The sequence below is a fragment of the Sceloporus occidentalis genome, unplaced genomic scaffold (genome assembly GCF_023333645.1).
Source record: "Sceloporus occidentalis isolate IW3139 unplaced genomic scaffold, rSceOcc1.0.p SCAF_20, whole genome shotgun sequence".
NCBI lineage: Eukaryota > Metazoa > Chordata > Lepidosauria > Squamata > Phrynosomatidae > Sceloporus > Sceloporus occidentalis.
In genome coordinates this window covers 9,316,340-9,344,312 of record NW_028317000.1, presented here as the reverse complement: position 1 = coordinate 9,344,312, position 27,973 = coordinate 9,316,340, and the positions used below count along the sequence as shown (strand labels likewise).

At 44.4% G+C, this 27,973-nt stretch overlaps 1 protein-coding gene across 3 annotated transcripts; it reads right to left on the bottom strand.

The window, feature by feature from the left end:
• Nucleotides 1–181: 181 nt before the first annotated feature.
• Nucleotides 182–27,973, bottom strand: TRIM46 (tripartite motif containing 46). 3 transcript variants are annotated; one of them, XM_089483637.1, is made up of 10 exons: nucleotides 27,773–27,973; nucleotides 19,466–19,721; nucleotides 17,378–17,724; nucleotides 14,791–14,934; nucleotides 13,368–13,463; nucleotides 11,058–11,311; nucleotides 9,324–9,445; nucleotides 5,334–5,633; nucleotides 3,364–3,661; nucleotides 182–1,584 (listed from the first exon to the last, which is right to left on the bottom strand). In XM_089483637.1, exons 1-10 carry the CDS (start codon nucleotides 27,911–27,913, stop codon nucleotides 1,209–1,211), a joined length of 2,334 nt encoding a protein of 777 aa, XP_089339763.1. In that variant the 5' UTR covers nucleotides 27,914–27,973; the 3' UTR covers nucleotides 182–1,208. The 3 variants fall into 3 exon arrangements, with proteins under 3 accessions (XP_089339763.1, XP_089339765.1, XP_089339764.1); XM_089483639.1 differs by lacking the exon at nucleotides 27,773–27,973 and adding an exon at nucleotides 25,955–26,292; XM_089483638.1 differs by lacking the exon at nucleotides 27,773–27,973 and adding an exon at nucleotides 25,522–25,600.

Below are 27,973 nucleotides of genomic sequence, written 5' to 3'. Positions count from 1 at the left end.
GGGAGTTGCAGTCCAAAAGCATCTGGAAAGCCACAAATTACCCAATCCCAATATATGGATGGTGAAGTTTAAAAATGCAATGAATCTTCCATGATGCCCAAGGTGTGTCCATGATGTGGCAGAAGTTTGGAAGATGCTGGGAAACTTTAAGGGGAAAAAAGACATCCAGGGGACAGCTAGACAAATTCCATTTGTTTAATGGGCATTGGATTGATCTCAAAGGAAGCAGGCGTACCTGCCCTACAAAACTGAAACCTGCAGGGGGCAAAGTGTCACTGCCATGGTTCTAGCCACTCACCATCCATTTCCTCCCACCCTGTCATTTTTAAATTTTGGCAAAGGTATCTCTTGTCACTCACCCTTGGATGCCAATCTTGAAAAGTCCCAGAAGGGAGCCGGGAGAGATCAGAAATGAAGGTCATTAAATTCTGTTCAAAATTGGGACCACAGGAGAAGTAAGGGGGGTACCAACTTCTCCACAGAGGGGTCCAAAATTATGGAAGGGAACAGGGAAGGAGAGAATAGACAAGGGATTGTAGATGTTTTTAAAAAGGAGAGAGAGGGGACAAGCCATTAAAAACATATCAAATTACCCATGCATCAAAAAAAAAGTCAATCCCTCTTGAACAGATCAAAATCCCTGTCTCTTGGGATCTTTTGTGGGGGATACCCCAACTGGAAAAAACAAGAAAACCTCCCATCACCCTGCCCATACCAAGGCACAAGGGCAAGATGAACAGGAGGATAAATGGGTCTATGAAAGGGAATAAGAGGCTATGGCACAGAATGACGTTATCCTCCACATGGGGCAAATGGAGGGGGCAGGATCACATCCACTTTCCCCACATCTTGATAACATTCTACATAGCAGAGCCTAAAGAGAATCATGGTTGTGGCCTGCACCCCTTGTTCAAAACATGGAATATCAATCTGCTGGAAGGTCCATCAGTCCACCAGGGGACACTATCAAGTCCACCCTGCAGTGGATAGGCACCCATTTTACAGGCCCTGGGCAGCCTCCTCTGCTGATTGTGTCTCCCCCCAACCCCACCAAATCTCTTCACAATTCACTCAGAGCCATGTTCTTTTTAAGGGTGGGAGGAGAAGCTGTCTTGTGCGCTGTTGTGTTAACCCTTCAGGCCCTAGAAGGCTGATGCTGCTCAATCTGCATCTCACGCAAGATAACAAAAGACCCGACAAGGGTAAGCTCAGTCCAGCTTGGAGAATCCACCAATGGTGACCTTTCGTTCCTGGCGATTGGCCACTAGCTCTTGGAGGTGCAGGGCACCACCCCCAATGAAGCAAAAGGCAGGGCAGACGGGGCCTGAGCAGTCAATGCTGCACTCCCAGAGGCTACGGAAGGAGACAGCATCAAAGAACGTCACCTTGCCACGCTCATAGTCCAGGCAGATGCCCACACGGGGAGGAAGTGGAACAGTACAGTTGCCAGGGTCGCGGGAGGTCAGTGCCACACCATGGGAGAGGAGAATCTTGCCCATGCCAATGGTCAAGAAGGCAAAGGGTGGTGACGTATCCAAGGTGGTGTCCTCGGCTCCACTGTCATGGCCACTGTCAGGATCATACCTGAACCAGGAATACAAGGTGTCAGGGGTAAGGGAATGAGAACTTGAATAGACAGCTGCAAGGCAGAAGCATGCCAATGTGTAAAAGTGTTAGTACATGGTACTAAAGCATTAGTAACTTGTCAGCATTAATATATTGAATAATGAAGTAACTTTATCAATTAGCAATAGTCAGTGGGATAATGAGTTAATATTTTCAAAAAATTCCAAACTTTTGGTGAAAGACATGCAGCACTTTCACAACTGCTCCTCCTGGGATATGGCTTCCAAATCTCACACTATACAAGACACCTTTAAAGGTAGAATATGTGGGAATGAAGGTGAAAGAAAGACAATGAAAAAATAAGAGATAGAACAATATTAGGATGTTATGATAACAGATGATATAGTATCATAATGATATGAAAGAGTATGAATGGAAGTGTGAAAAGGTTTACCTAAAAAGTTATATTTTGGTCTTTGGTATTTGCTAAACTTTGATTCCAGTACACATACACACACACACACACACCCTGTGTATACCAAAAATCTGTGGATGCTCAAGTCCCATTAAATACAATGACATAGTAAAATGGTGTTCCTTATATAACATGGTAAAATCAAGGTTTGTTTTATGGAATTTATATATTTTAGAAATATTTTTAAGCAATGGATGGCTGAATCCATGAATACAGAATCCGTTGATATGGCGGGCCAACTGTATATAATCTATCTGTAATTGTTGAATAATGGCAAAATGGGAATAACTGAGAATTTGCCTATGATGATGATAACAACAACCTTCCTTACTCCAGATTGTTAACATCCTTCTGAAATGGTAACATACAGTGGCAGGCATCCTGTTAGCAGCATACTATTTTTGCTTTTGAAAGACTGAGTCTCCTCATGCGGAGCTGGAGGATTGCTGATAGTGCAGGAGACAAAGAGAAAGACCAACACAATGCTGCAGAAGTGTTTGTGGAATCTGAAGAAGTTCCAGACAGACTTCTGATGGAGCAAGGGAAAAAAGTGGAAGAAGGACAGCCCCATCACATATGGCTTGTCCAGGGTTGATGCAGACTATGCCACCTGGATTAGATTTTATGGACTCTCCTCCCCAAGGAGAAAAACTAGGAGTATATTTCATAACAAGAAATATACCACACTTGAGAAGAACAGTGGGAAAAACCTCATGTTATGGACATTTGTGGGAGGAGCGATGTTGCATTTATTAGATAAAGTGAGGAAAGTATGTATGCCTTGTGTTGTAGATACTACAAGGTAAGGGTCTGTCTGGAGGTAGTGAGAGAATGGAATGTTGGGAGTGAGTGCTGATTGTTTGTGGTGTCGTCAGTTAATATGTGGTGGTGGTCCGTAGGGAGATAAGATTAATAAAGTCTTGCATAGGAACCATGAGGGCATCTAGGACGTTCCCACAGTTGGTGGCCACAGTGGGGCAGGAGGCCCTCCCCTCTATTCCAACTGCTACTACTGTGGCCTCAGAGGGAGAAAAGAATCTGGAGAGTGTTAAGGGGACAGACATAGTATAGTTCTGCATATAGCACTATTAGACTATGTAGTGCCCTACAGGATTTCAGACAAAATATGAGCTTGGCATTCCTAATAAGACCTAACCAGCTACATTCCAACCCAAGGTAGAATTTTTAAAAGAAGGGACTATGGCTCCCAGAATCCCAAAGTGGCTGGGGAATTCTGAGCTTTGCAGTCCAAAAAAAGCAATTATTCGAAGTTCTGGTTTTCTCTGATGCCCCTCCCAACTATACTCTCCACAGATGCTCACCTGGGGCTCACCACATCCTGGGGCACTTGGAACCATTCTTGCAGCTTACTCTCCAGGCCCACGCCCACCTTGACCAGGTAAGAGCTGGGGTCCACACAGCAGGCCCAATAACTCCGCCCCTGGGTGACCGCCACATCTCCAATCACGAGGTCAATCGACAGGTGACAGCTGGTCATCAGGCGCTCAGCGGCAAAAAGCATGGGCAGGCCTGGAACACTGCGCACCGCCCGCTGGTCCTTGCTGATGGCCAGGCGTTCTCGGTTGAAGCCCCATCGGTTGTCCAAGAAAAAGTTCAACACTTGGGATTTGGGAGAGGGGAGGGAGGAAAAAGAGGAAAGAGGGAAAATTAGAATTAGGGAGTCTCCAGATCTTCTTGCTTCTATATTTACAGCAACCTTGCCCTTAAACCTGCCCACAGGTTTGTCCTCCCCAATCTTTTTGACTCTTCATCTCAAGAAGGAAAAACAATATAGAGATGGAAAAACACTATAACTTTATTTTATAAGCCAAGAAAGAAACAACATTCTTGAAACAACTGTATCTAATAAAATGTAAAAATACAGAGATGCATAAATTAAATATAAATGGATAAACTGAATTTTTAAAATACATTTAAATTATTATTTGTTAAAATTTAAATAAATTTAAATAAATAAATGAGCTTAAAATAGAAAATGGTAGAAAATAACTTTGAAAAGAATATTTTTGAATGATAAATTGTACAGAGGAGCCCAATAACCTATCTGAAAGGTGAATTACCTTTCCTGGAGGCTTACATAAATTCACCAAAATACTAGGGTAATTGGGGGAAAGATGGCATTGCTTCTTAATAAGAATCCCCCTGCCCTGAAATAGAAACAGAATTTAAACTCCAAAGGAAAGGGGCTAGCAAAGTGAGCCAAAGGGTGAGAATAACACATCTAGAAAGGATCTAGGTGAGGAAGACTGTGGTGGCTCACCTCCAGGCAATGGGCTGTGTGCAAATCCCCAGGTCAGTTAATAGAGCAGTAGCTTACTACAATTTTGTGAGGCTTCACTGATATTTTGCTGCAACTTGCAAATACTTTTCATGGAGTTTATTTACTTAGCTTCCTCCTTCCTCCCGTTATTGCAGTGCCACTGTTAGAGTAAAAGCTACATTGAATGTTTCTTATCCCAGCTCATTAAATAAGACAGCAGGAATAATTCTCTTATTTCACCATGATCTGGGAACAGCCCCTTCACTTAAAAGATCTGTCTTAATTATGATAAATATGATATAATATGCATCACTGGTGGGATGAGTCTCATGTTTGGAATATAGTAATAGAGGGGTATAACCTTTTTAAAGAGAAATATGCCAATCAGGAAAGGAGGAGGAGAAGCATTATATGTCAGAGATGTTTACACATGTGAAAAGATCAGGACTTAAATCCTGGAAACCAGGTGGAGAGCATCTGGATAAAAATTTAAAAGGAAAGAAACAACAGGGCTTTTCTAAAAAGCGTAGGGGGACATTTTGAGGGTTTAGAAAAAACCCTAAAATTGTAGTTAATTTCTGGGGTGTGCATGGAGTGGGGGGAATACAATTGTCTGAGATCTCATGAAAAACATATGCAACTCCCAGGCCTCAGATAGTTGCCTATACCTACGGAGTTGTCTACATAAGCATAAGCCTCATATAAACATAGTAGGACATGTTTCCAAATAAAACCTATGTAAGAGCACTCTAATAAGAAAGATAGGTTGAACTGGAACACCCACACAAGAAAGGGGACATATATATCAAGATGCTGAAAAGGCAAGTGTTTTTAGTCAAAAAGCCCTGTTAGAGTTTACACAGGCCAAAACATGCCAGGCTTTTCTATGAACAAAGCAACCATCTTTTGAGCATCTCCAGGTGTGTCTCCCATTTTTTTCCAGTGGATTTCAACAGCTGCTTCCCAGTTTCTGCTTCTTTCATTCCCCCAACCAAGAAAAGCAAGCCTTACCAGGTGCCGGGGGCGTGTGCAGGTAGATGTCTTCACTGTACTCTCCAAAGCCTGCTTTGTTGCACCCCCGGACACGCAAAACATAGATGCAGTCAGTATCCAGGTACTCTACAATAGCGCTGGTGCCCTGCACTTCCTCCCGCCTCTGCCACAGCTTCAGTGCCTTGCCCTTGGGCTCAGCTCGCCGGAACTCCACTGTGTAGTGCCAGGCGGGGGGAGAGTGCTGTGGCAGGCGCCAACAGAGGAAGATCTGGTCATAAGCGTAGGTGCGCTGTGTGTCAATCACAGGAGCTTCCGGTGCTGCGCAGAAGGAACAGAGAAAGCAAAGGAAGGGGGAAGATGCAGAATGTAAGATGGCAGGGGCAGGCAGGCGCCCAGTGCTTTGGACTGACCGACAAACAACCAGCTACAGGCTAGGGGTTCCAAAAGGCAAAAAATAACAGTGCTTAGGCCCAGAAGGAAAATGGTGGGAGGAAGGGAGAAGACAGTTAGGTAGACAGGGGCAAGCTGCTGAGAGACTCCAGGGAGCAAGAGAGAGGCTCTGAGTGCAAGTTGGGGAGCGGGAAGGGAAGGGAAGGAGAAGAGAGTCAGAAAGAAAAAGTGAGAGAGAAGAGAGAAAGAAAGAGAGAAGCATTCATGTAAGCAAAGTAGGAAGATGCTAGAAGGAGGAATGGTTTCAAGCTAGAGGGGATGGACAGTGGTGCTAAAGGAAAGGGAATAAACACAGGTTTGCCAGTATGGAAAAATGTGGGGCAGCTCACTCAAATGAGATGTTGCAGTGAATGATGGGAATGAAGAACAAGCCATCAGACCATAAAGCAGGCACAGCAAAGATGTGGCCCTCAGTTAGGTGGCTACTACCATCATCTTTGAACACCAGCTGTGCTGCATGGTGCTGATGAAAACTGGAATTCAAGAATAACTGGAATGACATGTGTTGCCCAATCCTGACTTAAAACAGCTCTGCTAACTCAGAGGTAAGCTCCACTGCGTTCACTGAGGCTTACTCCAAGGAATATATGCTTAGGATCACAGCTACAATTAATTCCCTTCCTCTTTTAATCAATTTGTTGGTTATATTTACATGTGGACAAAACAAACACTCAGAAACACAAAGCTCTGTGATAAAATGTCACATGAGTTGTTCATTGCTGCTGAAGAAGACTCTCTTTGACCCAGGGATTACTGGGGTAGAAGGATTATTTGGGAGAGGGACCCAGTTTTAGTTTCAGCTAGGGTACACCCACTAAAATAGAAGAGAATTACATAAATGATCACCAATAAGTCCCACTGATTTCAATGTGTCTACTGAAGCTGGAATTAAAATTGGAGATACCATAACACTTTGTTTTCACAAGGCCTATTGGTTCTCTTTCATTATTCCACTAGGATTTTTACTTGGTTCAGCTATTCACAAAATAAATCAAGATTCCAAATTACAACTGAAGAAATGTCTGTGGGTATGTACATATCTGGTACTATGCAGGTACCCAAAGGTGAAGACAGGAAGAAAAAGGCCTTGAGCAGCCTTTTCCCACATGTATGACCTGGGCACTACAGCTATAAAGGATCTGAAAGTGACACAGACAACATGGGGTGGCTGGGTGTGGGTGCAGAATATGGGGTGGAAGTACAAAGCTTGTTAATGGGAACAGAGAAAGAGAAAAGAAAGAGCATAGGAGAGTTTGGAAAAGGGATTGGGTTGAGGAATTTGCTGGTTGGGAGATGACTTGCCTCATTTTTTAACTTCGATGATGACTCAGCAGCAGCCTCAGCCTATAAATAAAGAGAGGTAAAGCAGATGGATCAACAGCCAGGCATGGAGCAGGATGTGGGCCTCTGAGGGGTAATTTTTTTGCAGGGGCCACTGTGCCTGGAATATCAGGATGGCTATGGATCATAGGATGCAGGAGTTGCAGTGACAGGGGAAAATGGAACTGAATGGGCAAAGAATCCCATGGGGTGGTTGAAGGATACTCAGTGATATGAACACCCACCCTGGAAAAAAATACACCCTCCCTTCCACCTCCCTTGGAATGTGTCTGGAGTATGGGTCAAAAGGAATGAAGAACAAAGCAGCCCAACCTAGCAACGCATACTTACCCAGCATGCCCCATCTCCTAGGGCTGTGATCCACTGAATCCTGAGCAACTGATATGCCACATAAACACATTATATGCTCACCACACACCTAAGTGGGTGCCCAACACCAATGATCCAGGAGTGCAGGCTTAAGGTTCTGGGAGCAGGGAGCTCTTTAACAAAGAGCATGCTCTGTTGGCATTAAGGAACAAATGTGTTTTCCAGACAAGTAGAAACGACAGAGGTGTGAACGCCTTCCTCCATAAACTGCAGCAACTCCATTGGCAGAAGCGTTGAGGCCAAGAATGATTTAACTGCAGATGGAGTCCTATTAATCTGGGGGGAAGCATAGATTCAGGGAGCAGCCACTGGAGTAATACAGAGCAGATGGAGGTTTGGAGACTGTTTTAGATGGGGTTATACGCCTCCTGCAGACCTAGGTTCGCAGTTTAGGGGTACTCCTGGATTTAGATGGAACCTGGAGACCCAGGTTTCTGCAGTGACCAGGAGTGCTTTCATCTAAAACCTTGCGTGCCAACTGCATCCATTCCTTGAGATACTAGATATGGTCATGGTGGTACATGACTTATGTTACATTCCGCTTAGATTACTGTAATGGGCTGCCTTTGAAGAGTGTTCAGAAACTACAACTGGTCCAAAGAGTTGCAACCAGACTGTTAACTGCAGCAGGTTACAGGGATCACACAATGCCCCTGTTGAAACAGCTCCACTGGCTGCCAGCTTATTTTCAGACACAATTCCAAGTGCAGGCTATGACCTATAAAGCCCTACATGGTTCAGGTCCGGGCTATTTGGCAGACTGTGGGCCTGAACAGACAGGCCAAAATAAAGCTTCTTTGGATCACTTTGAAGGTATGCTGTTTAAATGACACATGCATCTTAATAGGCCAGAAGCTGCGCCAAAGCTACGCTGCAATCCTTAGAACTGGAGCATGGCTTTGGCATGGCTTCTGACCTCTTAGGACGCATACATCATTTAAACAGCATAGCTCCAAAGCACCCCGAAGCAGGTTTATTTTGGCCTGTCTGTTCAGGCCCTTTATCTTCCTGTATGAGCCGCCCCATGCTCTGAGATCAGCAGGAGAGGCCCTTCTCTCTGTCCCACCACCATCACAAGCACAGCTGGTGGGGTCATGAGAGAGGGCCTTCTCGGTGGCTGACCCCAGATTATGAAACTCCCTTCCCAGGGAGGCCAGAATGGCTCCTTGTTGTCCTTCTGTCAGCAGGCTAAAACCTTTTTATTCAGACAGGCCTCTAAAACAGAAAGATTTTAAATAACAGGATAGGGGGCTGTATTGTTTTAAAGTGTACTGTTTTAAACACTTTTATCTTTTTAACTGTATTTTATTTTTTTAATGAGTAATCTGTTTTAATATTGTAATAATTTAATTCTATTTTAATGCATCACTTTTATGTATTTTCAATTGTACTGTTCTTTGAAATTGTAAGCACTCTTGAGTCCCAGGTTGTTGTTGTTGTTGTTTTGAGGGCGGGGGGAAGCAGGATACAAATAAGTATCATCATCATCATCCAGAACTTCTGTTTTTTGGACTACCACTCCCAGACTCCTCCAGCCACCCATGTTACCCTAGGTGTTACCCTAAAACATCTCAGCCTACCATACAAAAGTCCAACCCAACAAGGATATAGGTACTAGGGTGGGGGCAAAATGCAGGCATTGCTCCCCCAAATAAATTCTTCCCATCCTCCTGAATGAAATTTCCCTTCAGTCCCAAAATACCATATGGCAGTTTCTTAAAGCTGTAGCTAAGCATTTAGAAATACAATTTAGATGTCAAGGAGCTTCAGTGCCTCACACTCCAATTCCCCCATCTCCATAGCTACACCCTTCCTCTCATCCCAAACCAGCATAGATTTCTTACATACCTTTGATAAATGTCAGGTCCGTCAGCAGTTTCAGCTCTCGGCTCACATCTACCTGGAAGTGGCTGAAGGATGAGCTGGCCGCTGGCTGGAAAGCCTGCAGTGAGTCCATTGCCCTGATGATCCTAATAGCAGCAGGAGAAAACAGAGATAGGGGAGGAAAGAAGGGGTCAGACAGAAAAAAGATGCTCTCGGACACAGCTCCAACCTTGATGATCCAATATAGATTGCATTATAAACACAAGCTTACTTTGGGATATACCGTACATTACATTGCTTTTCTTAATGATGATTCCATTGAGATTAAAAGGGCGGTGCATACTTGCTTGATTTCTTATTGATAATGGCTTTTGATGGCTGGTGGCTGCTAGCAGACAAAATCACAAAAACAGTGGTAGCAAGTAACGATTTAGAAAAGGGACTCTTTTGACACATGTACTCAACAAAATCTTTGCCACAGATTTTACCAATCCTGAGCATTCTGTTTTCCTTCCTTGATAGTGAGTTGTTAATTCATAAACCCTTATTATTTTAAGCTTATTATTATTGATACAGAAGAGGGATTTTGTTCTTTAGTTTATAAGTGTAATGGAAATTCATTTTATTTTTAAGAAAAGAATCCACCTTTCTCTGTTATCAAAGAACTGTGTTTTCTTAAGATGAAGCTTTCAACCACAGTTTTGGTAGTAACTTTCCCTCAAAAATTCATTACTCAAGTTAGCATAATCCAGAATGTACAAAGTTATTGTATCAGATATAGCATAAGATAAGTGTTGTTATTGCAGATAATAAAGCAGATCTGAGGCACCAGTAAATATTTCTAAAGCAATTGTTGTTGCAGCAATTGTCAACTTAAATTGACAATTAATTAAAATCCAAAATCAACTATAAATAATGTCAAAACAACACACTATGCAATAAACAGAGGGGAAAATGCATACATAAAACAGCAGTGATGCCAAAATATCAATATGTATAGGATACAACTAAAAACATGTAACACCACACATAAAGTCAGCTTAAGAAAGCTACCATAAAAAGATACCCTCTATCTAGGCTGATCACAAATCTGCAATAGGGTTATTTCTAATTATGAAAGGCAGAATACTAACATCTTATAAGTGGTTGGAAACAAACTTCATCAAAATGCTGCTGAGAACAATACCATTCTGGAGCTTGTGAATCCTTTCAGTCACTGTAACTGATACGTTAGATTAATACAAATGTCTCACCGAAGAAGATTGTTTTTGAAACAGCTACAAAAAAATACCCTGGAGAAGCCATAAGGCCACTGTCCAAATGATTTGTTAGCTACTTCAGTCTGTTTTCAATATGTTACTATTCTGTCACAGTTGCAGATTTACAAGCAGCCAGAGGGTATATTTTTACAGAACCACTCTGAGCTGACATGTGATGTTATTAGGATTGCTGGGTGTCCTTTATTATAAATAATATCTGTTATTTGAGGCTGCAACATGGATTTTTTTTTTGTATAGACTGAACAGGATGCCAAAAAGCCAATTATTTAGGGCTGTGGGTATTTTGAGAAAAGATGAGGGCAAGTTGCAGGAGTTCTCTGAAGCTCACTGCCAATACAGATAATTATGATATGAATAAAACAGATTCAGGACTGCCAATACAGCCAAAAAAGTGGGTTTTGTCATTTCCTAATTCCTCAGTTCATTTTGCAAGTCCAATCCACTTGAGCCGGGCAATGGATAAATGTGTAATAAACACCTGTTATGTAGCTGCTTGGCCGCCTGTACGAAACAGGGTTGGTCTGTCTCCTTCAGCACTTCTTGAGCATAGCCCACCATGCCCGAGTTCTCCATCATGGCCCGGTGTTCATGCAGCTGCGCACGTAGGTTTGAGGCACGGTCTTGCCTGCATTCCTCAATGGTGTTGAGAAGGGAAGCCTGCTTTTCTTCCAGGAGAGTGCTCAGGCCGCGCATAAGCCGTGCCACTTCCTCCTTGGCCTGAGTGCCATTTGCCTGCAATGAGATAGCAGCAGAAAAGAGAACTCATAAAGAGCAGCCATCTCTTCTGTAAGGTATGGAGGCGTTTGCTATCTGCTAGTGATAATTCAACAACTGTGTAGAGGCCGAAGGGGTCTAACTGGGACACATGCTTCTTTTAACAATTTTTAGCAAGCAATGGGATTATTGATGATGATAATTGAATATCATTGAATGCCAAAATCAGAATCATCCATGCCAAAGTATTACCAATTTCTATGTATGGTTGTGAAAGAAGGTTGACGCCAAGAAAGCCTATAGGAAGTGATGTCTTAGTCTGATAACTCCCCCCCACCGCCCTTTTAGTTGAAAATATACATCAAAAAACCAAATCAATGGACCAGAGAGCAAATCAAGCCTGAAGTCTCCCTAGTAGCCAAAGTGATTAAACTGAATCTATCATATTTTGGAAATACCAAGAGATGACAAGACTCACAGGAAAAGATAACACTAAGCAAAGTGGAAGGCAATAGGAAGCAAAGAAGTCCATGCTGCAGGTAGATTGGCTCAGTAAAGGAACCATAGCCCTCAGTACACAAGGCCTGAGCGTGTCTGTGGATGTAGGGGCTCTTGGAAATCTCTCTTTATGGGATCACCATAAATCAAAGCCAACCTGACAGCCAAGTGTTGTTGTTATTGGTTTTATAGTCTACATGGTGTTACTGACTGGAGTTTTGGAACATCAATGATTCAGATTCTGTCCAAAAAATCTAGGAATATGTGAGGTATCTTTGGAAAGAGTGGTACATCTAGGCAGTGACATTTTTTGTAACTGCACTACTGTGATCCTTGTTGTGTGCCTTCAAGTTGTTTCTGACCTTTGCAACCCTAAGGCAACTCTCTTTTAAAAAAGTTATTTCTAAAATAATATTATAACCTACATACAATAACCTACATACAATAATATCTAAAAATATCTTTCACATAATATTCCACATACAATATACCAATATACCACATTAATTATCCATTCTTTATTATCTTATCTAGATCATATCAAACCATTTGATATTAACTAAACCAGTAATTTAAAAAACACATAAAATTATTACAGTGCACTCTTTCCTTACGCAGGGGATCTTTTCCGGACCCACCCACCCCCCGCCCCACATAAAGAAAAAGACGCAATACTTCTTCCGGGCGTGCCGAGGCTTCTTCTGGCGCAGGCTTCTAGCGTATAATGCGGGTGCATTGTTTTAATATCTTTATCTTTTTTATTGTCTTCTTTTCATCATATACCATTCACAATTCCACAAAGTTATAATACTATTAATTTATCACTAATTAATTTCCCCCCTTCCTTTCCCCAAGTGCTCCCCATCACCACATCCTATTATCTTCATATTACTCCACCCTCCAAAATTGTAACTCTTTTACTAAAACCTTTTGTACAAATATTTCCCACATATTCCACATGGGCCTCTCGCGCAACAGGCCCCTCTGCTCTAGCGAGAGTCCATGCGGCGGGTCTGTAGTAGGCCCGCTGCAGTCACCGGAGCCCTCCAGCAGGGCTCCAGGGGCCGCAGCGGGGCTGTAGAAGAGCCGACGGGAAGGGCCTGGGACGGGCGCCCAAGCCCTTCCCTTCAGCCTCCCTCCCCTTCGGCCGAAAGCGCCCCTTGGAGCCCTTTCTGCCTCAGTGCCCTCCAGAAGCCATAGGCACTGCCAAAAATGCCCATTTCTGATTTGGAAAAAAAGGTATTTTACAATGTTAAACAGTGCAATTCACTAACCACAGAGAAAGCAGATGGAAGAGGAGAGTAGGAGATGTTAAATACACTCATACAACCTCTGTTGCCCTTTCTGAGTCTTCAATCCATGGCAGCTGGTGGCAGCTGTGCCAGTGTGATGGTGAATCAGGTGTAGGTTTTGATCCAAACTTGAAAGAAGCTACCTAAGTCCTGAGCCTTGCCCCCCCCCCCCCCCCAATATTTTCTACAGCTTAGGTAGCTCCTTTAAAGGGCATTCCACTACTCCACCAGCCACTACCGATGTCCAACACTAAAATGACAAGAAGAAGCCAACACCTTCTTACCTCAGTGAGCCTCAGTGTCTCTTCCAGCTCACTAATTTGAGCCTGAACTGTATCTTGATTGCTCAGAATATATGCCAGACTTTTTGTCAACTTGTCCTGGGGGGAAAGGAAGGGGGAGTGGGAGAAATATATATTTCGTTAACATCCTTGTTGTATTAGCTTCACTGGCTTCCAGTCTGTTTCCGGATTCAATTCAAAATGGTGTTTATGACCTTTAAAGCCCTATTGGTTCCACACTATCTGAAAGATTATATCTTCCAATATGAGCCTGCCAGCTTTAAAAGCTTCAGAGGAAGGCTTTCTCTCAAGCCCACTATCATCACAGGAACATTTGGTGGTCACAGGATAGGGCCTTCTTGGTGGCTGCTCCCAGGCTAATAGATTCTCTCCTGTAGGAAGCCTGGTTGGTACCCTCTCTGTTCTATTTTTACCAGCAGGCAAAACTTTTTAAAAAAATAAACAGGCCTTCTGCCACTAGGGAAAGGCTACTATCTGGGCTGCTGAGGTGATGCATGCCATGGCACCTTTCCCCCAGCAAGGCCTTAAATTTGCCCAGTGGGGCTACAATGGCAGGAAGAGCACAGAAGCTCAAGCCAGACAGGGTCCCCTCCAAGTGGCAAAGAAAATACCTTCCATAGATTGCTTTAGGGAAAAAGAAGAGAGCAGCTGCTAGAATATTACTTGCAAAAAATTGGAAATTGGATAATATACCCGAAGTAGAAGATTGGCTACAGAAAGTTATAGAATTTAAAGATATGGATATATTATTAGCATTAATCAACAATGAATCGAAAGCAAAAAGAGAAAGAGAATGAGACTTGGTAAAAAGATATTGGATTAAAACGTGATATAAAAGAAGAATTATTGAATGAAGCTCTTAAGTAAAAATTAAGTGTATGCTTCTTGAACTCATTTACTGAAGATATAAGGATGAATAATATATAATAAGGAAATAACACTGGATATACTAGGAAATATGTGTACACATGAATATCTATATGTGGATGGTTGGAAATACAAAATGTCTCAAACAATGTGTAAATATTACAATGTGTCGATGATGGATATGTAGTACACACTTTGTAAATATGGAAAATATGGAGATTAAATTAATAAATATAAATATAAAAAATGTGGGACTACAGGGAAGTGGGGTGTTAGAATTTTTATTTCGATAAGGCAATGCCACATTTTGCCCACTGATAAGTACATTCTTGAGTACAGGTCATATAGCATCCAGGTCTCTCCTTTAACACTTTGATGTGACTTCCCAGCATCTGCTGTCTATCTACAACAGTAGGGATGGTTCAGACTCTACCCCATCATCAAGCATTGCTACTTCCCTGCACATTTTAAAAAATCTTTTGTTTCATGAGATGTGAGAAGAGCAGAAAAAGCAGATGTGACCCTGAAAACATCTTACTTTGAGGGCCTGGTAGGCGCTGACCACGGGTGTGATCTTGTGGCCAGTGTGGGTGCGACGGACACGGCACAGTTGGCAGACCAGGCGTTGGCAAGTTTTGCAGTAATGCGTCACTTCCTCCCGGTGCTCTGGGCACGTCAAACCCTGCAAAGGAGGAGGAAAGGCAGAGAAGGAAAGGGAACATCAGCTGTGGCTGACTTCAGCTCTACAACTAGACTTGCTGTTTGTTGAGAGGCAAGATATTCCTAGTCTTTGTGGAACTGAAAATTGCTGTTGTTGTTTTGCGCCTTCAAGTCATTTCCAACTTATGGTGACCCTAAGGCAACCCTATCACAGGGTTTTCTTGGCAAGCTTTGTTCAGAGACGGTTTGCCATTGCCTTCCCCTGAGGCTGAGAGCATGTGACTTGTCTAAGATCACCTAGTGGGTTTCATGGCCAACTGGGGAATCAAACTCTAGTCCTCTAGTTCCACACCTAAACCACTACGCCATCCTGGCTCTTTGGAACAGAAGCTAACGCTAATATTTCAAGAAGTTCAGTAAGTCTCCCCTTTTCCATTCCTTTTCCTGTTCTGGGACCTCATTCTAATTTTTTTTTTCTCCTCCAGCTGGACTCTAGCATAACATGGAATATTCCCTGGAAAACCAACTGTTTGTTCTGGAATCCTGCAGGAGCTTTATGGACTGCTGACGGAGAAATATGAGTCTGTCAAAGTTAGGAATTAGAATTAGTCAGAGATTTAGTTAGGCTTGGAGAGTTATTTAGGTTCAGCTAGAATTATAACGAGACAGGGAAAGAGTAACATCTGTCTGTCTGTCTGCATGTTTATGTTAAATAAGTAATCTTGAACCGCATGTTGTACTTTTGTTTAATACATTATTTTTATATTATACTCTTGTGTCTCTGGAAATGCTACAACATTGTCTGAGTTCAGAAACATGGTGTCTGTTCAAAGGCGGTGTTCAAAGTGGTGGGATTACAAGAATAAAGTATCGCACATGAACCATGAGGACATCTAGAAAGTTCTCATATATGGTGGCGCAGTGGTTAAATGCCTGTACTGCAGCCATTCACTCAAAACCACAAGGTTGCGAGTTCAAGACCAGAAAAAGGGCCCAAGCTTGACTCAGGCCTGCATCCTTCCGAGGAGGGAGCTAAAATGAGTACCCAGACTGTTGGGGGCAAATTAGCTTACTTGCTAATTAGCTTACTTGCTGTTCACCGCTATGATCTTTGGAATAGCGGTATATAAATAAAACAAATTATTAATTATTATGGTGCCATAATAGGGGGGTCAAGTGCAGGTTCCCATATTTGGTGGCAGTTTTGGGATAAGTAGACAATATTCTGCTCCTGGAATCCTTCAGGGACTTCATGGACTGCTGAAAAACAAAATCAAATACAACCAGAAAAGGCCAGAAGTCCACTTCTGGTTTTGATCAGTTGTGGGGTGGCGTGTATGTGTGTGTGTGATGATAATGCACACTCCTGGACGGTTATAGCATCAATCTATGCCTGCATTTTAGGCCATAAAAAGGACAGTTTGGGGAGTCTATAAGGGTCCTGCACCAGATTGTTGCAGTATATGGCATTGGCTTCCAGGATTCCACCAGTACTATTCCATCCCATGTCTTCCCTGGCCTGGTTTTCCCCTGCTCCTTCTAACAGTCAACATTTTGTTGCCCACTGAGCATGTTTTCTTCCCAGAGCAGTTTTGAGGTCTCACCTGTTTTCATTTCCTTTATGTATTTCTGTGACTTATCTGTTGATGCCTATCTCCTACACATTGCAATGAAGGTGGGAGGCTTTGGTTTCAATGGGCATTGAAACCACTGGGGTCTTTACATTATGAGTTTAGAGCTGCCCAAAGGGCTGAACTGTATCTCCACAACAGTTCTAGCACCTTGGAAAGCTCCTTAAAAGTATGGGCTGTCATTTGGACCAGCTTCACTACCCCACTGGCACTGGAACCGGCAGTATGCCTTTTGAAGGACGGATGCACTCATGGCCCAGACATGAGAGAGTGGATGTGCAATGATACAACATACATGGGGAAAGAGGAGAAGAGAGAAATTCAGAGATGGAGGGGAGCTTGGCAAAGCAGAATTGATTATACCAGAGCTGAGCAACTGTGTGGGGACTAGAGGCCATGTTTCCACTCACTAACTCCCCACAAGACAGCCACACACACAGAGCCAACACACCAAAGTACTTCTGCTTCCATTTCTACTCTAAAATGAAAGTTGCAAGTGATGTCACATTACTTCTTGTTGCCATTTTACAGAGAAAATGGAGGAAAACATAGGTATTTAAAGGTGGGGTGTTTGGGCGTTTTTTTTTTTTTAACATTTAAAAACATTTGGGGCACCCAGGGCATGATCTTCAGAATAAAATAAAATAAAATAATAATGCTGGCTCCCCCCCTCCCCCCCGCTGCCAAATGTAGGATCGGGGGCCTTTGGGGGCTGCAAAAGAGGGGTCCAGACACAGCACACAACTCACAGGCCACACCTTCCCCATCACAGATTATACCCACCCAGGCCATGAATGGGGAAAGTTGGAGGGTTGGTGGTGGAGAGACTCTTACCTTGGGCCGGAAAGTGAGCGTAGGTGGGGTGGGCTCATGCTGTGCTTTCTGAGTGCCCCAAGGGTGGTAGAGCTTGAAGCATTCATTACAGAAGCTGGATTTGCACTCAGTGCAGCCTTTGGTGGCCTCCAGCTGTGGAGGCTTGCAAAACTGGCACATGATGGCTGCGCTGACATTGATGGTGTGGCGGTAGCGCTCCACTACACGCTCCAGCGTCAGATTCCGGAAGAGGCTGCCCAAGCCCCGCTCACCCAGGTCCACGTCTCGCTGGCATGATGGGCATGGGAAGAACACATTTTGGGGGTGCACAATCCCGCCTCGTTTCCGACCGGGATATGTGCCAAAACCTGGGGAGGACACAAGACCAGCTGGTGCTTAATGTCACAGAAGGGGGAATCTATCAATAGTTACTGTCAGAAATAGCAGTAAAGCTTCCCAGACTCAGTCAATTAGACTTCTGAGGATTAATGGCAAGCCTTTATCAAAAAGGTCCAACTAGTAAGGCAACTTTAGACAGAACTTTAAACTCAACACACGTATATCAAATAAAAGCAGTTGAAAATCTCAACTCTACCCCCCAGAAACACAGTTCTCAAAACAGTATCTGAAATACACAAACAATTATCTCTTCAGATATTATCCATTTTCTTCCCAGAGATTTTGAACCTGGTGGAGTTAACTGCCCTCATTAGTTAGTGATAATTGACCCTCAAACACTTTAAAGCAGTAAAAGAGAAAAATTCCTGTACATTCCTTTCCCAGGCGATTAGCAAACCCAATTAATGCAAGCTCTCTCTCTGCAGCTGGTTCAACGTAAACACATTTAGAAACACATTTCTAAAACATGCCAAATCACACAGTTTCTTTTTATTAAATCCGTATAACACTATTAAAATCTCTCAGGCGAGGTACAGACTGCCAGAAAGAGGTGGCCGGGAGCGTAGCCACACGGCAGCAACCAAATCATGTGGCGTGATTGTGTGAAAAAAGGAGCGCTGAAAAGCGGCTTCTTTTTGTGCCACAGTAAACAGCTGGCGGCAGTGCGAGCACATCGCGGCCACGTGGCTCCATCTGAATACCGTGCAGCAGTGACGTCATAGCTGTGAGTGCCATCTGGACAGTGCCACACAGCTATTGCGTCATTGCGACGTGCTAGGGTTGCGGGGTGTGTGCACGCCCCACCCCGAGGCAACCCTAGCAATATCAGTGTAGCTGCCACTAGGAGTAGGAATTACCTCTGAATTCTTACTACAACTGCTACAAGTTGAACAGAGTAACTGGAAGGAGAGGTGGGGGGGGGGGCGGGTGGAATACAAAGTGGATTGTAGGCTGTGATTCTTCTGGCCCAACCACCTGCTAGAATCCATCATTCTCTTTCTCCCTGAAAAGACTCTGCATTTTGCCTGGCTGCCCCTAGGCCCAGGACTTTCTCTCAGAACACCATTTCTCTCATTCCCTCTCTTTCCCTTGAGATCTGCTTCTCCCAGGTGGTGCCTCTAGCTCGGCTTCTAATTTCCTGGCCCTTCTACAACTAAAGCATATCCAACTGCAGCTAAGACTCAGTACTGGTAAATAATACAAATAATGCTTGAATGGGTTACTTTTTTGGATGACAATTCCAAAAACCCCCCTTCAAGCACAACAACATCATGGCTGGGTGTTCTGGGAGATGCAGTTCAAAAAAAGTAACTTTTCCGAGCTCTGTTGTTTTGTTGTTTGCCTTCATGTTATTTTGAATTATGGCAACCCCAAGATGAACCTATCATGGAGTTTTCTGGTGCTGGTATGTGACTCACCCGAGGTCACCTAGTGGGTTTCCATGGCTGAACAGGGAATTGAACCTTGCTCTCCAAAGTTGTAGTCCGAGTCTAAAACCACTACACCACACCTTTACCTAAAACAACCACATATGTATAGCTTGTTTCCTCAGCCTTATTTCTGTTCTTGGACCTATCCTCTCACTACCTGCAGAATGTGGGGTACTATAGTAATATCTCAGTAACATATTACTACAGCCCAGTCACTCTGCATCTCTGCACTCTGACAATGAAACCCAGACAAGCATCCTCCGTGCTTCCAAGGACCCACCTGATTTCAGAAGCCGGTCCAGGCGCTCTGGTTTGGGCACAATCCGGCGCCCCAGGCGGGGGCTCCGAGTGGATGGGGTGGAGGCTGGTGAGGTGGGCTCGGAGTTAGGGTCTGGACACACATAGCCCTGTTGCAGCAAGACCTCAGTGGCACAGATGTGGCACACATTATGCATGCAGGGCAGCACCAGAGGCTGCTTGTACATCTCCTTGCACATGGGGCAAAGCAGCTCCCGCTCCATGTTCTTCATGCTGGTCTAGAAGGTCAGGAAAGAAGACAGAGAGAGGATGTGTTTTTAGAAAAATAGTGGATTATTCATATGCAAAGAGCAGTTACATCTTCCAACTTTTACTATGCAACTCTCTTCCTTCCCATTCTTATTGAAAATTACACTTACCAGAATTCTTAACCATCATTTCCTCCTTTCTCACCTTCTTTCTCATCTGTTACCTGAGTCACATATATGATTCCAAGCTCCTATTTTAAACATTAGGAGGAACTTCCTGACAGTAAGAACTGTTTGACAGTGGAACACACTACCTCAGAGAGTGGTGAAATCTCCTTCTTTAGAGGTTTTTAAACAGAGGCTGGATGGCCATCTGTCAGGAATGCTTTGGCTGTAGTTCCTGCATGGCAGGGGGTTGGACTGCATTTAAAAATGCACCTACTCACCACACACAAGTAAAAATTCCATGAAGGAGAGTAAACTTTTTGACATTAGGAGAAAGAAATCTCTCCAGGCATCTTCCACTAGCTGGCATAGCCAAAAGCCAATTTCTAATATCCTGCATTTTTCTACAGGCTGCAAAAGGGGGAATTTCCCTTTCTTCCACTGACAGAAAAGCAACACAGGTTAGGTTTTTCTTTTAAAGAATTTTATTTATTTATTGTATTAAAAACCAGATAGTAAAGTTTGTAGGAGGTTTATGTCTTTGGAATGCACAGAACTTGGAAGTAACTGATTCACAAACAAGGGAGTAAACCTTTTCGAGTAAACCTATAAAAGTTCCTTTTCTAAGTAAATGAGTAAAACAAAGTTACATTTGAAAACATGAAGACTTCTTGAGAAATTTAGTGTTCTCTACCTACATAGGAGCCTTTTTGAATTGTGGTGCCCAGAACGGGACACAATATTCCAGGTGGGACCTGACCAAAGCAGAATACAGGGGCACTATTACTTCTCTTGATGATGCAGCTTAAAATTGCATTGGTCTTTTTAGCTGCTGCATCACACTGTTGACTCATGTTCAACTTGTGGTCTACTTGGACTCCTAGATCCCTTTCACACGTAGTCTCGTTCAGCCATAAAAATGGTCTTGCCATTGAGAGGAGGTGATCTGATTAGTGGTAATCCCTTGAGGATTTCTAGTGCCTTTATTCATTAGGGACCAAAATCTAGGAGAATTCTTCTCCACGATGGCCTGACCGAAGTCCAACCAAGACTGTCACCCTAAGTAAGTTTTTATACTCCCTTCAATGATGAATATAACACATACAATTCTCTGAGGAATCTTCCTCTCTTAGCTTCTTTATAGACCTTGCTAAGATGCGCTTCTGAAAGGCACATTGGCTGTCAAACCAACCACGATTATACTTGTTGGTAGAGCATGTGGGATTAGTGCTTACCAAAAAAGGCTGGATTTCTTGGACTATTTTGTCCAAGGTTTCCAAGGGGTCTTGGTTCGACATAAGGAGGTCTCTTAACATAATCATCCCTGGAGACATTAGAAAACTATTCACATTTTCATTAATTTCCCCATTCCACCTAAGCCTTTTGTCCCCTAGGGAGATCATATGCCCAGAAGAACTTCCCAGGGTTCACATAGGGATTTTCCCTAGGCCTAATTTAAAATGTCAGATTAAATAAAAATATCTGCATATAAAACATATACATCCCTTCCCTAAATATAAGATTCTAGTTCTCATGGTTTCAAATAAAGGAGCACATTAAATAGAAATATAGGAAACCATCTTAAACCATGTCAGAATGCTGGTTCATTGAGCTTGCTCCTGCTACGTGTTCCCAACCTAGTGTAATCCAACCCATGTAGAAGGCCTCAAGTGAGAGAAAACAGGTCTACACTGATTGGCAACAGCTCTCCAAGGTTTCAGGGAAGAGTCTTTCTCAGTTCTACCAGAGTGAATCCAGGATCTTCTGTATGCAAAACATGCAGTCTTTACTACTTGCCAGGAGATATAAATATGCACATCCTAACGTCCAAATTATTGGGAATTCTATGTGGAGATGCTCATTGTAATCTGCTTTGGAAGGCTGAGTAGCAGCACGTAAAAATACATCCTATACACTGGTCTTCCAAAAAGGCTAAAGGCTTGCTATATGCTTAGAAAAATTAAAATCAAGCTACATTGATGGTTAGAAACAGACAGATGAGTGAGGAAAAGTACTACATAATAGACTAGGGCAGAGGAGACATATGAATTAACATTTAGATCAGAGTGGAAAACCTTCAAGCTTAAAGAAACCAAAATTCTACTAGCTAGATACAATGGTCCTCAAACTGTGCTCTTTGGCTTCCAGAGTTCAAGACTACTGGCCAACATAAGGCTTCTGGGAGCTGAAGTCAAAAAGCTCTTAAAGAGCACAGTTTGGGGATCACTGAGCTAGAACAAGGGTGAACCTGGTGGCACAGTAGTAAATGCCTGTACTGCAGCACACTCACTCAAAACCATAAGGTTGCGAGTTCAATACCAGCAAAAGGGCTGAAGCTCAACTCAGTCTTGCATCCTTCCGAGGTCGCTAAAATGAGTATCCAGATTGTTGGGGGCAATTAGCTTACAGTTGTAAACCACTTAGACATTGTTAGTTCAGTATGAAGTGGTATATAAATGAAGCTGGTTTTGTTTTTGAACAAGATGTGGTCCTCCATACATTATTGGACTGCAAGTCCAAGAGATTCCACCTCAACATTAGGAAGAACTTCCTGACAGTTAGGGCTGTTTGACAGTGGAATACACTCTTCCCTCGGAGTGCAGTGGAGTCTCCTTCTTTGGAGGTCTTTAAACAGAGGCTGGATGGCCATCTGTCGGGGGTGCTTTGATTTGGATTTCCTGCATGGCAGGGGTTGGACTGGAGGGCCCTAGTGGTCTCTTCCAACTCTACGATTCTATGATTCTAAGTCCCATCAGCCATGAGGCTGCATGACCCTAAGGTATAACTAGAGTAAGGGCCCCTAGACAATTATAGCACCGTGATTCCACTTTAATTTGTGTAGCTACATCTTGGGATTTGCAGTTTAGAGAGGCATCTAGAATTCTCTATTAGAGCACTCTAGTTCCTCTTCAAACTACAAACCCCAGGATTTCATAGGTTGGAACTATGGCATTTAAACTCACAGCATTATAAATTCCCTTTATAATTACCAAAGGCATGCAGTTTCATCATTTAGATGTTTTTGCGTTGCTTGGAAAAGTTGCTTTTTTGGATTACAAATCTCAAAACCTCCATATGCTGGCTAGAGTATTGTAGGATCTGCAGTTAAGTTTAAAAGCTTAAATTGTTAAACGACAACCACAGGAATAAAAAATCCATGGGTGATACTCTAGTAAATATTGATCTACCGCCTGCCCACCCAATTCAAGATCTCTTTTTTCCTGTCTTGATTTTCACACATCATACTTCCAAAGCCTCTTTATCTCTGCCTTGCCACAGGAGAAGTTATCTTGAGGAAAGGCACCACAATCATTAAAACCACGGGCAATTTAAAAAAAAAGTCTAGAGGCCATCCTCTGAAGAATGCAAATTAACAAAGCAGCAACAAAGAAGAGGCCCCTAAGCATGTGCAAAATGCTGCCTCTTGCCTCTCAGTAAACACAAGCACCTAGTCTGAGATTTGGAAGCAACACATTTCAAAACTGGAAGAGATGGCTTGAGATGGATGTGGGTCTTAGCATTTATTTTAAATGTAAAGCTTCTGATTAAAGTTTTGGGAGAGGTGGGATTATTTAGCACACGAAGGAGATTGGGAGTTTATCCCATGGATATCCCAATGCAATTGCTTAATTATGTGTAACAATTTCACACGACATCGTACAAAACCTGCCATTAAAGTGGTCACAAAGAAGCATTAATGCGCATCTTTTTACTTTGGGGATTTCAGCAGCAACGCATTTCCGATATCACTTTATTTACGCAATTGCATGTGATAATCATTCGCACAATTACTTGCCATTTTAGCTTTATTTGCGGGATGCTTTAAATGCACTTTAATTTCTCCTTAGTGCCAAAATTAATTCCAGTGTGATAAACTAGTGCATGAGGAAAGGAATTAGAATAGTGGGAAATGTGTGGTACTTAAAAAAGTAAAGATTGTAGCAACAATACCTGTAATCCTATATATGCTCATTCATGAGTAAACACAGCAAAACACAGCAGAACGTACTTTGGGAGAGTAAGGGAAGCCGCTCTGAGAGCCTTTAGGGCTGAAGGGCAGGGCATGAATACAATAAATAAATAAATATGCATTCAGAGCAACTTTTGTCGAAGAAAAGAATAAGGATCTCCTCCTATGGTGCTTGGGGATGATCTGAGTTGCAGTCAAACACTGGTTTGCAAACTGGTATTCTAGGCTAACAATGGCTGTGTCTCTGAATTCTATATCCAAAATAGTTAGCCTGGGGGAAAGTTGGGCTTAAAGAAACTGGGACCCGGCTTAGAATCATAGAGTTGGAAGAGACCACAAGGGCCATTCAGTCCAACCCTTCTGCCATGCAGGAAATCCAAATCAAAGCATCCCTGACAGTTGGCCATCCAGCCCCTCTGTTTAAAGACCTCCAAAGAAGGAGACTCCACTACACTCCGAGGAAGGAGTTTGTTCCACTGTCGAACAGCCCTCACTGTGAGTAAGTTCCTCCTAATGTTGAGGTGGAATCTCTTTTCCTGCGGCTTGCATCCATTTTTCGGGAAATCGAATTAATGGTTGAGGCGAGCGAGGGGAGGGGGAGAATTATGATACAGGCAATATCAATGATGTGGGAAGAGATTTTTAAAAGTCCTGCCTCACTTGAACCTGACAAAAATAGAATTGCTTCATGTTCATTTATAAAGTTCAGCGACAACTGATTGAATTGTCTTTTTAAAAAAATTACTTAGCTTCAGAGGGGAATAGATAAGCCTATTCACCACAAAAACTAAAATTAAACTTTCTTGTTCAGGAAACCTGCAGGGATAGTTTCCTTAGCAAATTCAAACCAAACCCACCAGTGATACTTTTATTTGCCAACTCAAATGCGCAATATACTTGTTGCAGGTTTTCGAAGCTCCACTGGCTTCTTCATCAGGCAAGATGTTACAAACCAAACAGGGTTTGTTCAGGGAGCTGGGGATGTTTAGCCTGGAGAAGAGAAGGTGACAGCCCTGTTAAAATGCTTGAAGGGATGTCATACTGAGGAGGGAACAAGCTTGTTTTCTGCTGCTCCAGAGACTTGGACCCGGAGCAATGGATGCAAGCTGCAGGAAAAGAGATTCCAGCTCAACATTAGGAGGAACGTCCTGACAGTAAGGGCTGTTCGACAGTGGAACACACTCCATCACAGTGTGGTAGTCTCCTTCCCTGGAGATCTTTAAACAGAGGCTGGATGGCCATTAGTCGAGGATGCTTTGATTGAGAGTTCCTGCATGGCAGAATGGGGTTGACCTGGATGGCCCTTGCGGTCTCTTCCAACTCTATGATGTAACCTTCCAAGCATCAGGTATAAACACCAGGGAAAGGCCAAAACCTCCTTGGCTTGTTCATGACTCTCACATCCGCATCTTTTGAGAATGTGTTTATAGATAAGAAAGATGCTGGACTAATTCTTGTCATGTGCCTTCAAATCACACTTACAGCAACCCTACAGCGAACCTGTTTCCTTGATGAGATTTGTTCAGAGGAAGTTTGCCTTTGCTTTCCTTCTGAGGCTGAGAGAGTATGATGACATGCCTAAAGTCACGCTGTAAACACCACACCATTCTGCTCTCCTCTTTAAAAAGGATTCCTCCCACCCACAGATCTCCCTTTATAGCCCTTACAGGCGGGTGCTACAGAAATGAACCTTACCATTGGTGGGTGGGAAGAGATTTCTAAAAGACCAAGAACAGTCCTCTCCCCGAAGCCAGTGCCTTCTGGTTCTGTATGGGCTGGATTGCAACCCCCAGCATCCCCAGCTATTCCTAAAAGCCCACTCCCTCCCTCCCTCCCTCGCCCCCAAACCCTCCTTCATGCCATGTCTGCCTCCGCAGCCTGGGCCAGGCCTCTGTCTGGGCAGAGATGCCCTCCAGGAAGGCTGTCTAGGAACCAATAGCAAAACAGTGGCGGAGGGTGCTGCCTGGTTCCTTTGACAGAGAGAAAGAGACCCCCTCCCAGTCCCCGGGCACTTTCTGGCCGCCTTCCCAGCCCCTGCCCTTCCAAGGGCATCCCTCCTCCCTCCTTCCCCGCCCACTGCAGCAGACAGGCAGGCAGGCAACCCTCAGGACCCATCATCCACAGAGACCAGGGAGGGAGGGAGGGCCAAGCCTTAGGCCAGGCATCACCACCAGCACCGTCGTCATCAACATCATCATCATCATCTCCGGCCTTTTGCCCCAGAGCCCTCCATCCGCCGCCCTGGGAGAGGATGGCACCAGGCCCCCAAGGCAGGAGAGGCTTCTTCCTGCCTCCACGCCATGGATCCCAGGAGAACGGGGCTCAGGAACACGCAATGGAAGGCAGGAGGGTGGCAGGGAAAGAGAGGGAGGAATGAAGAAAAGAGGGAAGGAAGGAGAGGAAGAGAGGAAGGAAGGAAGGAAGGAAGAGGGAGGAATGAAGAAAAGAGAGAAGGAAGGAGAGGAAGAGAGGAAGGAAGGAAGAATGAAGAAAAGAGAGAAGGAAGGAGAGGAAGAGAGGAAGGAAGGAAGAATGAAGAAAAGAGAGAAGGAAGGAGAGGAAGAGAGGAAAGAAGGAAGAGGGAGGGAGGAATGGAGGAATGAAGAAAAGAGGGAAGGAAGGAGAGGAAGAGAGGGAGGAAGGAAGGAAGGAAGAGGGAGGGAGGGAGGAAGGAAGAAAAGAGGGAAGGAAGGAGAGGAAGAGAGGGAGGGAGGGAGGGAGGGAGGGAGGGGAAAGGAAGGAGGAAGAGAGGAAGGAAGGAAGAGGGAGGGAGGAATGAAGAAAAAAGAGAAGGAAGGAGAGGAAGAGAGGAAGGAAGAGGGAGGGAGGAATGAAGAAAAGAGAGAAGGAAGGAGAGGAAGAGAGGAAGGAAGGAAGAGGGAGGGAGGAATGAAGAAAAGAGGGAAGGAGAGGAAGAGAGGAAGGAAGGAAGGAAGGAAGGAAGAGGGAGGGAGGGGGGAAGGAAGGAGAGGAAGGAAGGAAGAGGGAGGGAGGAATGAAGAAAATAGGGAAGGAAGGAGAGGAAGAGAGGAAGGAAGGAAGGAAGGGAAGGAAGGAAGAGGGAGGGAGGGAGGGAGGGTGGGAGGAATGAAGAAAGAGAAGGAAGGGTTAGGAAGAGAGGAAGGAAGGAAGGAAGGAAGGAAGGAAGGAAGGAAGGGGAAGGGAGGAATAAAGAAAAAAGGGAAGGAAGGAGAGGAAGAGAGGAAGGAAGGAAGGAAGGAAGGAAGGAAGGAACGAAGGAAGGAAGGAAGAGGGAGGGAGGGGGGAAGGAAGGAGAGGAAGGAAGGAAGAGGGAGGGAGGAATGAAGAAAATAGGGAAGGAAGGAGAGGAAGAGAGGAAGGAAGGAAGGAAGGGAAGGAAGGAAGAGGGAGGGAGGGAGGGAGGAATGAAGAAAAGAGAGAAGGAAGGGTTAGGAAGAGAGGAAGGAAGGAAGGAAGGAAGGAAGGAAGGGGGAGGGAGGGAAGAAGGAAGGAAAAAAAGAGGGAAGGAAGGAGAGGAAGGAAGGAATAAAAAAGGGAAGGAAGGAGAGGAAGGAAGGAAGGAAGGAAGGAAGGAAGGAAGGAAGGAAGGGGAAGGGAGGAATAAAGAAAAAAGGGAAGGAAGGAGAGGAGGGAAGGAAAGAAGGAAGGAAGGGGGAGGGAGGAAGGAAGGAAGGGAGGGAGGGGAGGAGGGAGCTGGTCCAGGCCCGGAGGAGGTTGCCATGGCGACGGAGGGATGTGCTCCGATGCTCTCAGCATCCTTCCTGAGCCCCAAAGGAGGAGGAGGAGGCAGGGAAGGCTTCCAACCCTGCTGGCCAAGAGAACAATGGGTCCTGCGAAGGCGCGCCAGGTCCGAACCCCAGCCCCAGGGGCCCGCTCCCTCTCTCCCAGCCGCAGGGTCCGGGAAGGGCTTGCAGGGCCCGCCCCCTCCCTCCCTCCCTCCCTCCCCCCCCCAGCCCTGGCTCACGCTGATGCGGACGAGGGCGTCCATGATGGAAGTGAAGGAGCGGAGGTCCTCGCCCTCCTCGGCCATGGCGCCCTGCCTCCCCCGCCCCGCCGAGCTCCGGCTCCGTCCCTGGCGGAGGCGGATGGAAGAGCCTCTGCGCATGCGCCCCGGGAGGCCACGCCCCTCCAGCCCCGCCCGAAGAGAGAGAGAGAGAGAGAGAGA

Bases quoted from the DNA above. Each gene is read 5' to 3' on its own strand.
- TRIM46 (XM_089483637.1), bottom strand. From the start codon at position 27,913: ATGCGCAGAGGCTCTTCCATCCGCCTCCGCCAGGGACGGAGCCGGAGC. The intron at 14,935-17,377 runs GTAAGAGTCTCT...CCTCCTTTGCAG, and splicing joins CGCTCACTTTCCGGCCCAAG to GGTTTGACGTGCCCAGAGCA. The intron at 3,662-5,333 runs GTAAGGCTTGCT...CCAAATCCCAAG, and splicing joins GCACACGCCCCCGGCACCTG to TGTTGAACTTTTTCTTGGAC.